The sequence below is a fragment of the Cynocephalus volans genome, chromosome 14, assembly GCF_027409185.1.
Source record: "Cynocephalus volans isolate mCynVol1 chromosome 14, mCynVol1.pri, whole genome shotgun sequence".
In the NCBI taxonomy this organism is placed as follows: Eukaryota; Metazoa; Chordata; class Mammalia; order Dermoptera; family Cynocephalidae; genus Cynocephalus; species Cynocephalus volans.
In genome coordinates, this window is record NC_084473.1 from 2,875,327 (window position 1) to 2,894,257 (window position 18,931).

Below are 18,931 nucleotides of genomic sequence, written 5' to 3' on the forward strand. Positions count from 1 at the left end.
GGGGCATCACCATGTGGCAGGATGAGCACAGCACAGGGACACGGCGTGTTCACCCACAGTGCCCCAGGAACTGTGGCAGCGCCTCGCCAGCTGAGTGGAGCTCGGGGCTGAGTCTGAACATTGAGGTCCAGCACTAAGTCTGCCTCAGTCCATACTTTGGGGTTTAGAAATTCCAGGGCCACATCAGAACTTAAACAGGGAGCAGGGCAGGGACAGATTTGCAAAGTAGCCGCTGCCCAAGCCACATCGGGCAAGGATTCCGTTGTCGCCGCTCTGCCCCTGGTTGCCACTTGTTTAGGCCTTCAGACGCGCCCACACCATCGGCTCTGAGTGTTTGTGGCTTGCCCAGAGTAAGTTCCCGCTTTCCTGTGACCCACAGATGCCACCTGATTGGGGGTCCAGGCCTACTCCTTCTGGTGGTGGTTCTCAAGCTTCGGGGGGCATGGGGATGCTCTGGAGGGGCAGCCCCCTCCCCACTGCTTCTGATCCAGTAGGTCTCGGCTGGGGGCCCAGCTCAGGAGGCAGCTCGGTAGTGGTGAGGGCTGCCCGTCTGCTTGTCAGCGACGCTCAGGAGTGCTGGTGGGACCCAGCTGGAGCCCTAGCGGTAGGAGGGCAGTCAGTAGTGGTGTCTCAGAAAGCTCCTCACTTCTGAAGGAGCTTCTAGAAAGGGCTTCCCAAGCCTCCTCTGGGCACTGGAGGCAGCTGCCAGGCAGGGGCAGCCACAGTCTTCTCCCACGATAAGGTCCCAGTGTAGAGGGGCGAGAGAACCGCAGGAGGCACAGGACCTGACTGTGCGGCCAAAGCCCCTGTACTGAGTTGACCTCCACACCCACCTCTCAACCTTCAGTGCAGCTGAGTCCGTACATTCTATGCAGTTTCAGCCAGGTGGAGGTGGGTTTTCCATTTACTGCAGATAGCAACATCCTTAGTTACACAGAAAGTTCCAGATGAAAATGCTAAAATCTCATAGAACTGAAGCAATATTATAGTAAAGATTGTGTTTCTTTCCTCTAAATCTTTCACTGATTTTGGCAGAAAGAGTACATTGAAGTTTGGTGTTTCAATCATATTTTGCGGTCTAATATTGGAAGTGCTGTGCCTTGGATTGAGTGTCCCCCCAGACTTGACCCCCACTGTGACGGTGTTAAGAGGGTGGGAAATCCTATTATGCTAATTGGAAGGTGGGGCCTCGAAGAGGTGATTAGATTTTAGGGCCATGCTGTAGTGAATGGACTAATAATGGTGGTCAAGTGCATGGTTCAGAAAGCTTTCAAAAGAGAGTTAATGAGGAGGTCAGTCTGTCTCACTCTCTGCTCTGCCATTTTGCAGTGTGATAATCTACTACCTCTGAGGTCACCACCAAAGAAAACCTTCACCAGTTGTGTTCACTGGACTTTGGACTTACTACCCTCTGAAACTATAAGCAATAAAGTTTGTTTTCTTTATAATTAGTCAGTTTCAGGTATTTTGTTATAAACAACAGAAACAGACTAACACCCACTCTTTTCTCTCCAGGGGAGGTCAGAGAAGATAGGAGAAGCAGCCACGGTCACCCACATCAGTGTTCAGAAGGTTCCCCTGGTTATTCCTCTGTCTCCTCAAAGTGGGAGTGCAAGTAACCATGAAAATAATAATATGGGATTACCCCAAGAATGGATTTAAAGAACTAGATCACAATGTTGCTTGCAATGCTGGTTTTCCCCAAAATTGTTAGTTATGATAGCAGATCCCAGGTATGTACTGTCACCCAGAATAGCGGTGGGAGCCAACTTAAGTCAGTGTGACAAGGGCATCCCCACACTTCCAACCCCTGCTCCTGTCTCTCCTGCCGTCTTCACTTCTTTAATAGGAGGGGGACATGCACCCTGAGCGGATGTGCCCAGCAGACCTCTCCAACGGCCCTGGACTCCCTCGGAGGCTCCGCACACAGGAGGAGACCTGGCCCCGGTCAGGAGGTGGGCTTCTGCAGGTGTGTTCTCTTGTCCTTCCTAGTCACATGCCGGGGTCCACTCCCCTGGACGTCCTGCCTGTGCGTTTTTCATGGCCGCCTCAAGACTCCATCTCTCAGAGCATCAAGGTCTAAAAAGAAGCTGCCATGTGTCTGCGGTAATCCCAGCGCAGATGGTGGTGGTAAGAGCCACCTGTGGCCTTTTGGTAGGAAAACCGCAGACAATAGCTGTACTAGCGGGTATTGTGCTGATGTTCCAAAGGCCAGCTTACATTCTTTTAATCATTAGTCAAGAAATCGGAACAAGCTTATAATTGCTAGATCTAGACTCCACCAATACAGATTGTATACATCACAGATTCTCTATCAGAACAGTTACTGTTTTTAGTACCATATCTGAAAATACCTACATCCCCTCTCTTTGAATGTGAAATTATTTAGAAAATATATTTAATTTTATCAAACATCAAAAATATACCCTGAGATGCATTATGTGTTTTGGTTTGTAGTATTAAATCTGCTCAATCAGTCACACTGTGTTCTAAAATACGTGACAAAATAGGCCATGCCCAGAGATGCATCTGTTACATTGGCCAGGAGCCTTTTTATTTTTTTAAATAGAGAATGTATTGAGACAATAAATGTTTACTGCCACCCCAGCCCTGAAAGGTGGTGTGTGGGTTTCGTGTGTCTGCACACACAGCATTCATGGTAAGGCCTCCGGGGAGTGGCCAGTGTGGGAATCCACTCACCTCGACCCTCCACTTCAGCCAAATAAGTCCCTAAATCTCAAAATCTTCACTGTGTGTGCAACTGTGCCATGCTATCAAATTAATGTTAAAATATGTGTGCCCTAACTTGTGATTTATAATATCAGCATCAAATAGTAAAAAGGACAGGCATGCCGTAAAGGCTATGGATGGGGCGATGGCATGCACAGTGAGGTCTCATAAAGAGTGAAGGGGGGTTATTTATCCCTGTGGATTCACAGAGGCAAGTGCAGAAAGCCTGGCTCGGCGGCTGCGTGCACAGAATCTTCATAAACATCCCACGGCGCGCCCCGTCGTACAGCAGCCATCCGTTAATTAGAGCATTCAGCAGACACCGCAGTGTCTTCCCGCACCCAAGTGGATCTTCATTTTTCACATGCAGAGCCTTACTAATTAAAATCAGCTTTGCAATTAAACGGGGAAAATTGTGTGAAACTTTCAAGCGTGGTTAGAAAAAAATGCAATTATTTTTAGGGTATTTTGTTTTTAATGCAAATGAAATTTCTATCTTTGTGGAACCCGTAAAAAGGAGGTCTAGGGATTCCTATGTCTCTGTCTCTTCTTCCTCTTCTTTTTTGGATTATAGATGCTGCTCTCAGCAGCAGGTCGCGATGCTCTGCTCTCTCTCAGCCAGCACCTGGCTCTGTTCCAGAGCTTTGAGGGAGTACTCTCTGTCAAGCCATGAATAATACAGCCCCCAGGCTGCTGGCAGAATCCAAATGAGGCATGCAGGCATCAGGAAGCAAGCCCTCTGCTTTCCAGAACAGGCTGTTGTGAAGACAGGCAATTATTCACCCGCGGCTGCCGCCAGGGCGGTCACACTAGTGGGGAAACGGTGTAGAGATGGAGAAATCCTGAGCAGGACGGGTGCTCAACAAGCCAGAGCGAATCCAGTAATTTTCAAACAAAGAGAAGCTCCTACTTGAAGCTCTTACTTTTAAGGTTTCGAAGTAAATGATTTGGCTCAGTGTTTTCTAAATTGGGAAGGATTGAAACATAACACCAGTGTTCATCACCTAACTTTTGGGTGTTTGTTGAGTGTGTAAAGACCGTGAAGCTAAATTACAGGTCAAAGATTTCTTCATCAGAACCCTATGCTCAACAAACTAGTAATTAAAAAACAGCAATGAAGGGCGAAAGTAAATAAAATCCATCGAATTTCAGAAATAAACTCAGAGTGATCACAAAACAGATGTATAAAGAATGAGTTCATGCTAGGAATTTCCTCTCTCTCTCTTTTCCTCTGATGCATTGGAGGCTTACGCAGAAATCACTATTTAGAAATAAGTATGTGAATTCAATTAATCTCAAACATCCCAATACATGTATAATTATTGCAAGTAAGCCTAAAATCCAAATGCCTGTACATTGTCTAATATTAATCTGCAATAAATATTAACATTTGATTATTTCTATTTCTAATTTTTACTGGAAAAATCAAAAAAATATTTAAGAATAAAACACTGACCATTACCTGACGATAAATTTGCTATAGTTATACACCTTTATAAACATTAAGCTGCACTTTGTCTTTAACACATACAATATTTTATATCAACATGGGGAGAAAAAAACATAAACCATAAACACAGGCACTAGAATTTTGCATCTTAGTCAAAGGTTCAAAAATAGAATTTTGTAGAAATGCTTAGACATTGGGCTTTTTGGCTCATATCTTACTATTGGCTCATGAAATACTCTGGATTAGTAACCACATCTCTCTATCAGGTACATGAGCAATACTAAAACAATTACAGATGAAGGGACAGTTGTGGTTTCTTTTCAACATGTCCCCACCCTTCCATAAGATATCAGTGTTTGGTTGGCGGTTGCCACCAGGAAATGACGAGACCCCAAGTCCCACCCTGTGGTCCCCCCTCCACTCAGGTGACGGGTGTCCAGGGACGAGCTCCACAGTAGCAGGGGCAGGTGCAGGCCTCATGCACATGAGGTGGCGTCCCCCACATTGAGCCATAGGTTTTGGTCTGGATCCCACACACCTCATGTGGAGCCTTCGCTGGCAGCAAATTGCTGGGGAAGGTTAAGAGAAAAACTTGCATCCACCTCCTAAATTTCAAGTTCTGCGTCATTGTTTTTCTACCACCCATCCACCAAAACATAGCTGTGGTCCATGAGAAAGCTCTTCTCTTTGTGCTTTAAATGCTTACAGGCCACGTAGGCTGCGCTAAGGAGAAGAGGGTGGTATGGGGTGAGACAGGGACCGCAGCCAGCAACTCCCCTTTCCTGAGCTTGGGGACCTAAAACTAAACTTTGGAAATCTCACTCAGGAAAATAAAGCTCTGAGACTGAACCCCATGATGGAGATACGTAAATGTCTGTAGCCACTTCTAAGTATAATTTAAGGAAAGGCAGATGCACTCGGAGTAGTAGAATATTCTGAGCCGTGTGCACAGCAGTACAGTAATGTGAGTCCAAAATAAGAAGTCAGATGTGCTGTGTGCAGAAAGGACCAAGTTGGTATTTTAATCCATAACGGAAGAATTACTTCTAGCCCTTAATGTAAATATTATAGTGTTTTCGTTATATTTATATATTCTAATAATATTAAACCTCATTGGGAAAAAATGGCAAATTCATGTGTCTAGATACTAATAATGTTTCTGAAGATAAATAATTTCCTGTATGTGTTAGCCTTGTGAGAGACCTGGCCCTGATGACCTGTATCAGGGCAAAGAAAAAAAAATGTTTACTAAGCTTGGATCCCTGCTGGGCAATGCATGGAAATTTCAAACTTATTTATCCTCAGTGCCAAGAAACTATGCTTCTCTGTAGAACTGATACAATCATTGTACCAGATAATTGAAGTTCTATTATTTATTTTTCTCATTTTAGCCTTAGCTACCAGGAAAATCAGAAGTAAGTGTAATACTATATTAAGAAGCCTGACACATTCTGGGTTTCTGGAATAACTGTTTTCATTTCTTTACATTGTTTTAAATTTATTTTTTTATTTAAATTTAACTGTGCAGGTGTACATTGGTTTATCAGCTACCTTGAATTGTTTATGAACTATTAACATAAATAAGTACCTACAAATAGATCATCTTTGGTTCAAAGACACAACTTTGAAATTCACGTACAATACCAATAAGTATTGTAACCTTATTCCTATTCCCAAATTTTCAACCAGGACCTTAAATTGTAAATTCCTTTTTCAAATTATTGTTTCCTTTCACAGATATTTTCCAGTGGCTGATTCTCCTTTACTCTTTATTTCTTACAAGCCCACAACCCTACCTCCATCAAGCTGAAAAAAAGTAAAATAAAATAAAAAAGCCATCAGTTCCAGCAGCTGTTATCAAGAGCCAGACACCATGGAGGGAGCCTGGCAGCCACCAAGAGCTCCCACAGTGTGTGTCCCACAAAGCAGCAGAAAGATAAACTAAAATGGTGATAAATGTCTGATTTCCTTAGGACATTTTTATGTTAAAAATAAAGGACTAAATGGTAGGTACTGTTTCATCACTGGGTATTTATTTCCTAAAAAAAAAAAGAATTTAATTCCTTACATTGTTGAGTTCCCACATTTACCTTAAATTATTTTTTGTAAGTCCAAATACATAGACACTTCAGCCTACTGAAATGATATCTTTTAACTTGTCTGTGAACTGATTAGTAAAATCACGTTGTAGTCTTAACAGAAATACATTCATTTAAAAAATTATCATTAAAAGACCAAAAAGGACCGATAATTTCATCAAAATCAAAACGGAGGCTTCTCCTCTTTTGTCATATTTTGAAAAGGCCTGACACCCTGTCAACGGGAGCCTGACAGCAATGTCAGCATTACAGCTGTGTTGGCGGAATGCGTACAGGTCTCTAGGGGCATGAATAGCATCAGGAGGGGGATCTTTGGTAGTCAATAAGTCTTTTAAAATCAGAAAAAAACAAAGATGTTATTGAAATCTTACAAATTTGAAATAGCAATGGTCATAACATGTTAATGTACACATGAATCTTACCTAATACAACAAGGAACACTTTTTCATCTTAAGAAACTAAAATGTCATTCTTCAGTTAAAAATTACTGGTAATATATAGACATCAAAAAATAAAACTTAGAAAACCTCACTTGGTACCTCAATGAGATTCCTCTCCAGAGAAGGCTCAAAAAGTGACATAATTTTTGAATGGTAATTAGGCTTACAAAGCAAAGTCTGCAACTCTCTCATTTTAAAACTGAGGATACTGAAGGCCATAGAGGTTAACTAGCTTGTCCAAGCCTGTTGGCTAATTAGTAGCTTTGGGGAAATTAGAACTTGGGTCTCTTGACTGGAAATTAATTGTTTTTCAACGTCACTGCATTATATCTTCTAATTAACAGTCTCTATTAAAATATTAGAAATTATTTTAAATTAAACAAAAATTTTGTTGAAACAGTTCCGACTTGGGTGTTGCTGTGAATCTCTCTAGCATGTTATCTAATTAGTTCTTGTAAGATTCAGGTTGCTTCTGTGCTATCACATGGGCAGCCGGTCTCAAAAGGAAGATAAAACCTAACTATCTCCAAATCTGACTCCAAGTGCCACTTTTTAAGCAGGGAAAGAGATCTCATTAACAGATGCGTACACATACCACACAGAGACATGTCAATCCATATCTTAATGGAATGTACCTTAGTTAAGAATATGTTTGAAATAATTCTTTGGAAACTTCATGATTTTTCCTGCAAAATTATGGCTATGAAATTATATGTAGAATGTACCTAATTAAAACTTTGTAGCCAAATTGAATAATATCTTTATATAACAGTATGATAAAGTTTATTGACTAATCAAGAGATAATTAAGGAAAAAAAGTTGATATTGTTCATGGTTAACAAGTTTTCTGTCCACAACATAAATGATGCAGTTTTTTAAACTTTTAGATTAAGAACTTACATATATACTTCATCATAAAATGGTAAAATACTTTAAATAAATGACTTATTACAATTACATGTCAATCATTTACTATTTTATACAATAACAATTATAATATAGTAAATCAAATTTAATAATTTAAATCACCACAAAACTCCCTGAAAAGATGGCCCTGAATTCCTTTGGTATGGAACAGAGGAAGTCAGACAACCATTTCATGATGGATGCTCATTAAAAATTCACAATTTCCTTAAATGCTAGCGTGGGGATTTGGGGAGTAATTTGTAATTCTTCCCTTGATTTTACTAAAGGAAAATCGAAATAATTGCTTGATTTCACCCATAAATTAATGTTCCACTGAAAAGGAAATAGCATGGGAAGCAGTAAGGACAGCCACCCTGAGGTGCTGTAGCTGCACCTGCTTTCGAATCCAGTTTTTTTTCTTGGGTCTGGTCACTGAGGGTTCATTGACTGGAAAGACCTTAGTCCTTGCAAACTAATTTATGAAAAAATTAGCTAAAAACTTAAAGTAACCTGTAAACTTTTCTAATGCATCATAACTGAAAACTTTCTACTGAAAGAGACAACCACATCAGTATCAGAGAAGAAAATGCTCCCTGGGAAAACAACCCTAAAGACTGATCTGCACATGACTGCCAGCCATGGGTATATATGATATAATTTTGCTGGGATGTGTTTTTAGCAATAATTACATAGCCCTCTTATTTTCGAGAGGTTTTTCACACCCAGAGTGTTATGGACCTGAAATCCTGGTATTTATGAGAATGACACAATCATTTACATCACTAAGCCTCACTAGTGTGATCTGCCCTGACTTGCACCTGCAGAGGTGAAAATATGGCTGCCCTGGGGCCAAGCTTGGGCTTTGGTTTCCAGGATGAGCTCCGTTCAGTGGTGGAACGTGGAAGCTGAGTTTCCACAGACAGGTCAGTAGGTCACATTTTAATTTACCATCCATGATTGACCATCCATGATTTACCATCCTGCAGCTACAGGAATGAGAAACTGAGGAAGAAGAACTGAGCCTTCTCCATAAAGCAGGGGAGGCCCTCGGTTGTCTGTGTGCTGAGCACTGTGTACACAGATGGGAAAATCAGTTTAAGGCTGGTCTTAATGTGTGTCGTCCTGTGTATTATTGTCAGTTCTCCCCGTGAGGGAGTGAGACTGGCTTATGCTTTGACAACTGTACAAGGGGCAGAAGACTGAGCTCCCGGGACAGAAGAAAAAGGAGGCCTGACCAGGAACACCTACCCACAATTTCCATCCCATGGATGGGTCCCTACATCAGTCACTTCAGACAGGACATTGAGAAAAAATGCAGGCATTACCTTCTGTGTCTTGCATATTTGCCACTAACATGACCACTGCCGTCGCAGCCGGGCGTGGGACAGCTGCAACAGGAAAAAAATTGATTACATGGGTGCCGTGTGTGGCAGACAGGTGAGACAGGTGATTCGATGGGCATCTGAGAGAAAGTGGGCAGCCCAGACAGAGAGGGAGGATTCACAGAACTGAGAAGAAGGAAGAGTGGGGGGATGCTTTTATTAGCAAGTCTCGGGGGAATTAATTTCATCAGTGCAGCGGGGTGTGAACAAACTGCCGATGAACTTGAAAGTACAGCATACCCATTAAAAGGCATGAATGTTCTAAATTGCTAATGGGGATATATTTCACCCTGAGAGCACTAACCTGAACAGCTCTTGTATGGCTGGTTCCACGGGAACTGCAGAAAGATGGAAAAATATATAAAAATTTATCATCTATCATAAGTACCCCTCTTCCACAGAAAACTCCCCAAAAGGTTGTGTAAAGGCGGGGGTCAGAGTGAAATCCCAAAGCGATTCTGCAGGGTGAAGGTGACCCTGAACCGGCCCCAGGGAAGTGCAAACGTACCTCGAACTCCTTTGGAGCGTGTGCGATGGCGCTTCTCTTCTGTGTCCACCTCCATCTGGGGATAGATTAGCAGGTGGTCAATGTCCTTATCCTGCCTGTGCAGACTACCTGTGCACGGAGCTGCCCGCTGACCCTGGCATTCTACTGACGGGGCGTTAATCCTGTTTCTCTCTGTGAAAGGAAGTCCTCTCCAAGGGCAGAGGTGGGTCATGCAGTCTAAATGCACTATTCTAAAAATAATAAACAGACCTTGATCTTGTAGGAACATTTAATCAGGAGGCCTCTGTGCTCTAAAATGGGATAGATTTTGATGAATCTTGAAGTGCCATTTATTTACTCTCTTTTCAATGATTTGATGGGACACACTTGGTGATTCTGAGTTGTGTTGTGTGCTAAGAATATAATAGCCATTGAGTTACAAGATGTTAAAAAATACATGTAACATCTAGATTCTCCTTGCAACTGAACAGTTTGATGTAATTAAGTAGTTAAGAGGAGGGGCGTAGATACAGCAGAAGGACATTTTCACCCTCTGGGAATCATGCTCAATGTCCTCTAATTCCTGGAATGCAGTGTGGTCCACATTCATCTGAATTGGGAGATTGCTTTTTGTGTCCATAGACCCATGGCTCGTGGCACCTGACACGTCTTATTCTAGAGAAATTGCAGAGTGCTTTCGTGTATTACCTGGTAGGGTCCTTGCAGCAATCTTGTAAGGAAGACGTTTTTATTATATCTATTTCATACATGAGAAAATTAAAACTCAGGCTATGTGACGTACCCAAGAATGTTTTGTTGTAGGGACCCAAAATCACACCTGTCTGTAAGTATCCCCTTTAAACCACAGGAACTCACTGCTACATGGTGAACATACACCCGTGTATTTGTCCACCAAATATTGCCACAATGTGTGAATGCTCTATATGCGGCAAACTGCAGAGCATGAGATTTCCACCTGGTATGACAGAGGAGCTGGTAAGACTGAGCCGTGAAAGCAGCAGCTTCTCTTGACCGGATCACAGAATATAACTTTTCAACCCCACCCGACATTTCTTTGCCCTGCCCAACACAGCCAGAGCTGCATTTCTGGGCAGAAGATGGGAAGACCATAACATGTCGTCTGTGCACAGTTCTCCACATCAGACACCAAAGCCACTTCCTCCACGGTTCAAGAAAAGGAAGGTCAGGATGCAGTGAAGAGGACTTTAGTTCTTCTGATGCATATGGCTTTGTTAGGTGCATATGGCTCTATTAGGTGCACACTCTGGAAGATGACAGGGTAGATCTGCTATTAAACTGTCAGCAAGGCACGATTCTCAACAGATATAATACTAAAGCCTCAAAACTCACAGTGACGGCTCCTGATTTAATGTTTATATCAATTACCTAGCAAACATTTATTTATTAAAACTGTGTGCTGTGTATGGTATCAGGAAATATAAAAATACATATAATAAAAAAGCTCACTTAATGAGCTTAATATCTTTTAATGGGAGATATCTATGTGAAGATATACTAATGTGCCCAATTTAACGTAAGAAGAATTTCAGAAAAGAAAGCGGATATCAAGGGAAGATTCCCAGAGGAAGTTGTGATACTTACGAATTATTGGTTTAGACATGGAAGGAAGGAAAGGAGATTAGCTATGGCTTACATACAGATACTTGAAACAGTGAATGAATGAGTGAATGAATGAATGAATGAATGATTTTCTGGGAAATATACAGGTCGAGGAGGTAGACGGGCAGGTACGGTACTGAGAAGACCAGCTGGAGAGAGCAGACAGAGGGGTAGCATTTGAAAGGGCCCTGGGGAGGCTGTGGGAGCCTTAGGACTGATCCAGTTGGGTGGACAGCTGTGGTCATTTCTTGAGCATGTAGGGATAAGTTACAAGTATATTTTAGAGGGAAAAGGTAGGTTAGTAGCAGTCTGAGAGAGACCATGGCGGGGGATTGGGAACAGAAGACGAAGAACCAGCCGAGAGGGGACGGGCATCTGTCTGAGAAGGAGGGTCCAGGGCAGAAGTCTCCAGTACAGACAGTCCTTTTCATCTCTTTCCTGGAGGGCGACTGTCCAGGGAAGAAAGGAGTGAACTGAAGAAACTTTGGTGGAAGAATCAATGAGATACCGTGCCTTAGCGGGCATCTTTGAGGTATTCTGCCCTTCTCCTGCTATTGTTTCAGCATATGCATAGGGTATTCAATCTCTGAATGCAGTCACAGTATGTGGATTTGTGGTTTAAGTAAATAGCCCTAAAATTGCTATTCAACATGGAAGATTTTCAGAACACTGCAAAATTTTCGCACAGCATTACGGGATCAGTATGGCACAAGGCGCAGGGCATGCTGGACTCAGTAGACCTGCAACGATGGAGAAAAGTGCCGTACATTCCATGTTGTGAAGGAAGAGTGGGCTTCCTGAGCTCCTACACACTTGTCATAGCACCGGGGGTGCAGAGATAAGGGGATACAGTCCTGTTCTTTAAGGAATTCGAAGTTGAAGTAATGCTTTTTGTGGAGGAAGGTAAGTTGGGAAATTTTCTCTGCGAGGTATAATGGAAGCTTGGAAAGGCGCATCTCATCCATCGTGAGGAAGGAGGAGGAAAGGTGTCCTTGGGCATTGAAATTTGAGCTGAGTTTTAAAGGTTAATTGGATGATTCAGGTTAAAAACGGGTGAGAGGGGTCTGTTCTAGGCAGAGGACACAGGATTGCAAAGACCCGTAGGTGTGAAGGTGCTGGGGGATGTTACGGGGGAGCCCAGGGCTGGGTTGGGGCTATGAGGGCACACGACAGGGTTTGCTGGCAGCCTCCTTCAAAAGTGCAGTGTGTACCAACATTTTCTAATAGGAACTGGGGCCAGGCACACCCAGCCATCACCTCGCTCGCTTACACTTGCCCAGCGTCTGAAGAATAAACCCCCGGCTGTAGTTCAGGAGGGAACTTGCACAGAATGTGCAGTAACGTGAGCTTTCCTTCATGGTCGTGAAGTTGAGACATGCTGCCTTATTAGCTAGCTGCTCATAATGTCAGGGAAGAATTGATTTATTTTTTATATTTAAATTCCTAATGCTTTCAGGGTTTTTTTTTTTTTTTTTTTTTTTGCTTTTGTTTGTTTTTGCATATAGAAGGACAACCTCGTTTTTTTTTTTTTTTAGTCTAATACCTAATTCCCCCGCTAATTCCTTATTAAATAAATCATACTTTCCCCACCACATCACAATATCCCTCTTGCTATATGTTTAATTCCTACCATCATTGGGTCTATTGCTGGACTCTGTTCTGCTCCACTCTGTTTATTCTACTGCGAATCCTGTTTGGTTACAGTGGATTCTGTGATGTGTTTTACTCTCTCGTCAACAAGCCTCCCTTACTGTGAGGATTACATGAGATATTTTATAAAAACTGTCTAGCATAGCACTCAGCATATACTAGACACTAAATAAATGGTGGTCGCCTTCTCTTTCTCTTTCAGCTAGCCAAACCAAAACCTGAAGGGTTTCAAAACTGTTTTAAATTTTACTTTTACATGGATGTTTTAGTAAATGCAAACTGCCAGTGAGGTTCAGATTAAGCAGAAAGCAGGATATTCTTGGTCCAAAATGCCAGGAGTGTTTTAAATTTCTCATGCTTATATTCAAAAGTGTGTGGTCAAAGGTAAGCTAACACCTACAGTTTGTTCACATAAGTGTTTCCCCAGGCATCCTCCCCGTCCCTCTCCCCTCTGCCATTTTGAAAAGAAAGCTTGTTTCCTCCTGCAGCTTTTCCACTGGCTGGCAACGGGCAGCTGCTGTTAGCAGCACCAGGTGAACTCTATATTTGAATCCATTCTTCTGGTGGTTCAAAGGTCTGAGTGGCAGGAGCTTCTCTTAGTGATGCCACCAATGGTTCAATGGCATTTTTCTAATATGTCATTCCTGCTCTTCTGTGGAATGGGAGAGAGTCAACCCCAGTTATCTTTGCCTCGGTTTCTGATGACCTCTCCATTAATTTACACTTAGAAAAATGGCTCTCAAAGTGCTACTTTAGTGTTGATTCTTTTATTTTTAAGTCCACTGTTTATTTTTAAATAAGGTTTTCTAAGAAAGTTTAAATTTGAGAAACTTACTTTTGAGCCAACAAATGTTATCAGGAATAACTTATTGAAGAGAGAGCAAGTGAATTATTTTATAACATGTAAACTCCACATTTGGAATAAGGATGTATTTCACTACTTTGACCTTCTCTTTCTTCTCTTCCCAATGAAAAGCACCCTTTTCTTGAGTTGAGCCTTAGTGAAGAAATAATTTTTTAAATGCATTAAAATCTTATAAACCCAGCGAGATCCCTTTGAGCTCTTGGAAGCTGCTATCTGATGTTGGGCCCATGTCTGGCCACACTGTGAACCTCAAGAGGGGCTGTATGTTGGGTTCCAGGACTGCAAGAGCACAGAACCTTCTCCTAATGGGAGTCTGCAGCCCAGGGACCTGCTCCCCTCCACTACAGAGTCCTCCCTGCAGAAGCAGGGGAGGGCACTGGGATCACAGGCTGGGTGGGGGAGAGCTCTGACTGTGACACCCAGAACCCATGCTTCAGCTTATCCATTTTGTCAATCAGCAGAGCCTGACTTTCAGCTCCTGCTGCCCAGCTTTGGGCCACTGCAGTGCTCATTAGCACGAGCAAGAAAAGGGGATTGAGAAAGGAAGACACTGAAGTTCAGTTTACTAAGCTGTGTGATGGGTGAGAAAGTCTGGGGAAAGGTATAATGAAGAGAAACTAGAAGCTTCTGGCAAGACGAAGTGTGCAGATCAAACTGTGAGCAGGTGTGCTCCCCAGAGCACGCATTCCCTGGAACTGCTGTCTCCTAGGTAACGGAGAAGTGGGCATGCCACACAACCTCACGTGACAGAAGATGCTCCCAGATCTCCCTTCAGACTCCAGTCAGTTTTGGCTCATAAAAATCCATCTGGGAAGATCAGCAAGAATCAGAAATTATATACTCTACTCACCTTTGAAAAGTGTTTAAGCAGAGTACTGCAACAATTAAAATTTGTTTTCCAAAACATGACAAAATGTTCTGCTTTTTAGTGAATTGAGTGTAACACAAATACATTAATATTTAGGATTTATAGCCGATATTCATATTAAAAGAAAGGAAAGTATTATTATCAAGAGGTTACAAGAGCCAGAAGAGATAAATGGATTTATAGTTCCTTGCACCATAATTTATGTTTTTTTTCAGTTTTAGTTATCCAACCCTAGAAGATGGAAAAATGGAAAAAATAGTCAAATAAAACAGAGAAAAAAAGCTTGGTTTGCCAACTCTTAATTCTTTTTCCTCCTCTTTTCCATTTCTTTATCAATGAGGATGATGAGCAGTTAAACTGTTTTCTTCACCCCAAGATTGTGCATGTTTGGTGGTGGGAATAGGTTGGTGCCGACATGGGCAAGGGCAATTGAAATGGGAAAATAAAAATTCTCTAAGCCAAAAAAATAAATAAATTAATAATAATAATAATAATAATAATAATAATAATAATAATAATAAAATGAAGATACAGCTGATGCACACCTGCTGTCTGCTACTGTGTATGGAATTTAATCTCCACAGCGACACAAAGTAGCATGACTCCCAGTGCACTCAGTGATAAAGATGATTTTGTGAATAGTATTTTATAGAAAATTAAGGACAAGACAGGAATTAGTATATTTAAAGTTCATTGGAATAAGACTGGAAGGTTAATTAAGCTCGGCAATAAGAATTTAGTAAGCTTCAAAGAGGGGCATACAAAAACATTTTAGAAAGTCATTATAAAAACATAGCCTTCACTTAAATTCAAACAGAGAAAGCATCCCTCCCTTTTTCTTTGGTTTTGGAATTTTTATTATCAAGTACATAGATATAAAAAAGAAGTTTGTGTATAAAATCAAATTAAGTTTGACCTTAACATGTCTCAGTCCCTCTTCTTAGAGCCAAGTCACCAGTAATCTGCCTCTGCTAATTGTTCCCCAGGCAGAAGGATAACAGTCAGGTACTGATCTCAGGTACGAGTGAGGAAAATGGAAAACACACAGCAAGGAGTAAAGTCGGTGTTTGCCTACACTTTGGCTTTGGTCTTGAGAAAACTCTGGAAGACTTTTTTATCACTACAATGCTCTGGGCACACCTGTCCACAGATACGGGATGTGGTTTGAGTACTATGGGCTGAATGACCATGTTTTCTTCCTTTTTAATTTTTTTTTAATTTAAATTTTATTTTAACATCTACTTGTACATGTTTGTGGGGTACAGTGTGTTGTTTCAGTACATTCATATACTGCATAGTGATTCACATAGGGTAGATAGCTTAGTTTTATATCCATTAGTCCACCAGAGTGCCCATGTTTTCAAAAGGAAAATTATAGACACATGGTCTGATAAATGATATTTACACCATTTCTTAGGGCAAGAAGCAGTCTGGGAAATATTTAAAGCCAGATTAGTGGAACTTCTAGGATACTTGGGGAATTTGCTGTCATAGCTAGACAGGACAAGTTGCAATCAAAATGGTATTGGAAAAGGCAGGGTGCACGCTTATTCTAATGGCTCAGGACTGTAAAATAAAGTGAGAAAGCAGTATAAGGATTATCATGAAACCCTAAGGGTAAATTCTTCTAAACAGCTTAGTTGAACTCGAGAGCTTGTTTGGAGGTTCTAACAGGGGAGCTCAGCTACTTGTATACCCTTGATAGAAAAACGGTCCTCTTCTCTTTCAGGGAAGGTCATCCTTTTCGACCAAGTGTGCAGCTTTGGGAGGGTCGCACATGTACAGGTGAGGGAGGAAGGGGACACCTGCCCAGCCAGCCACATCAGCCGAATCAACCCTGGAGATCTATGAGGTGACAGGTGTCGCAGCCAGACTGCCCTCACATCCTGAACTCTTAATAGACCCCTGTGCCTAGTTTGGGACAAACACTTTATGAACAACATTACACATCCTAAGCAAATAGCAATCAAAATGAAGACAGCGACTCACTTTTTATCTTCAGTAGGTTTTAGACTCTTAAATTCCCTAGACCAGGAAAGAGAACAGCTGAGAACATCTTCTCAGAAGCTGCAGTTCTGGAAGCCTGTGGAAATGGGTCATTTTGTAGAAGAGTCAGCTCCCGGAGCTGTCCCCACGCCAGGAAGATCCCAGCTTTGTAACTACGGCGTGGGCGCTCTGGGGACAGCAGCTCTGTGTTTTCCATCTTTTATTCTCGGTCCCCAGCATGATGCCCAGCACAGAGCAGTGGCCTGATACATATTTGCTGAATTGTACTAAATAAAAATACCAGTTTCCTGAAATATCATGTGGAGGCTGGGAACACCTTCTTGACAGTGTGGAGAGAAGTTATCAAGACTCACAGATGTTCTACAAAGTAAAGAGTAAAATAGAAAGTGAAACATTTCCCAGAATGGAATATTCCTACCTACGAAGGAGACACTCAATACTAGTAAGTAATGAATGAAGATTTTAAAAAGGTAGGCTAAGGACCACTGTAGTGACTTATACTTGGTGCTGTTTCAGACAAGTACATCCTGAAATAAAAATCACTGGTTTCGGTCCTCGGGACACCTCTAAGTCAGTTCCTTGTGGCTGAGGTTCCCTTCCTTTTCCTCCCCACCCCTCCCTTCTGCTGAGATGCTGGGGTGGTGTCTCCTCCAGGCGCTCACGGCTCCAGCTCTGCACTGCTCACCACCAGTGCAGCCCCCCACGCTTTATCCCCTGAGCAGCTCCACCAGCTTGCAGCTGCCACCCGCAGGACATGCTTGCTGAGGGGGAGGTCTCCTTACATTCCTTACTGTGTCCCCAGCTCCTCCATGTGCTGCTCTTCTTATACACAAGAGGCCTTGAACAGTCGGTAAGCCACTGAGGAAGACAGACCCTCAAACAGCAATTTATAATTCAAAACAAAATAAAGGAAGTGCCATGGTAGGAAAACTGCCCTGGGGTGTTGTAGAAGGCGCATGGAGCCGTGGAGCCTGGCTTCCCAGGGCCACGCCTGTCCTTTGGCCCTTCTCAGCTGCATAATCTCAGGCAAGTTGTCCCATTTCCATGTGCCTCAGTTATCTTAACTACACATGTGTGGGCAGAACATGGGTATATCCCAGGGATGCTGGGATGTGTTCTGGGGAAATGTTGGTTCCAGACCCATGAAGAGCATGCGTGTGGATTGCCTGGTCCAGCCTGCACGCTAAGGGTGCTTGGTGCCGATAGACCCATCAGTCCAGAGCTCTAAGCACCCAGCACCACATCTCAGGCATTGACCTGCCACGCCAAGAAGCAAGGCTGGTGAGCACCTTGGGCCCGCTGTGCTGGCTGGACTGTCCGGGTGTCCTGATGAGGGGCCGTTGGCATCCTTGGATAAGCGGGGCCCAGTCTCCATCCACCTGAGTCACTCAGCTTATCTGACAGGCATCGCTAACTTTATACTCTCTCTAGCCAGTCCCCAGCTCTTCCTGCTGCTGGGAATTGTGGCCCCGAGACCGTCGCCAGGAACTGGGTTCTCGCTGTTGCTGGGCATTGTCTCCGCTCCATCCCTACACTACCTTACTCCTGCCTCACAGCATGCCCCGGCAGCTGGGGCTGTCTGCACCGTCTGCAGACACAGACCCAGATCAGTCAGAAGAGACACTGGAGCTGGGATTCACACCCAGCCCCCAGCCCCCAGGCTCAATCATCACCACATGTGGTGCCCACTTCCCACGGTGACTGTCCTCCTGTCTCATCCTTCTTCCCAGTGTTTCCTTCTGTCCCCCTCACCCGGCCCTGGGTGGGCTCAGGTCCCCTCCGTCCTCTGACCGTGGTCCTCTATCTCCTTCCTGAGCTGCCGATTTCTCAGTGCTCTCCTCTGCTCCTCACTGACACAGTGTAGACCCTGTTGGATATTTCTCTTAAAATCCTTCTGTCAAAGAATACTAGGGGCCCGTGTCCTCCATCCCCACAGCCTTCTCAGCTTCCCCTGGGCAAAGCACTGGGTGCTACTGCCCCGCTCCCCAAACACCTTTTCCTGACTCGGGCGCTGCTCTCCGGGCTCCCAGGAGATGGTTCTCTCCCTGCTCTGTAGCGCTGGAGTCGGCCCGTGCCTGTGCCTCGGCCTCCCCTCAGACACCTGCGGCTGTCCCTGGAGTCCCACCCTCAGTGACGTTCCTCCCAGGGCATCCCCAACCACATCACTTCTCCCATCGCACCATCATTTACTGCCCTCTCCCCCATTCTCCCTCAGCATTTCGTAAATCTCTTTATCAGATGCCTATTTCTCTGCATTCTAGTGAGAAGGTTGCTTGTAAGATCGTGAGAGGAGGGATCTTGACTATCCCAGCATCGGTTCCATATTTCTCAACAGTAATTTACCGAAAAACAAAGTTACTTTTTTTTCCTTCTGAAACTCTCAAACCATATTTGACCTTATTTATT

The 18,931-nt window shown here is 43.2% G+C and overlaps 1 protein-coding gene across 4 annotated transcripts in view; it reads right to left on the minus strand.

The window, feature by feature from the left end:
- MYT1L (myelin transcription factor 1 like) overlaps positions 1-9,570 on the minus strand; it is a 182,391-nt gene extending 172,821 nt beyond the window's left edge. For all 4 annotated transcript variants that reach the window (XM_063077850.1, XM_063077849.1, XM_063077848.1 and 1 more), the window contains exons 1-3: positions 9,516-9,570; positions 9,312-9,345; positions 8,951-9,013 (exon numbers count right to left, since the gene is read on the minus strand). In XM_063077850.1, coding sequence (XP_062933920.1) covers positions 8,951-9,013; positions 9,312-9,345; positions 9,516-9,570 — 152 coding nt within the window. The remainder of the gene's footprint in view (positions 1-8,950; positions 9,014-9,311; positions 9,346-9,515) is intronic.
- Positions 9,571-18,931: the final 9,361 nt, after the last annotated feature.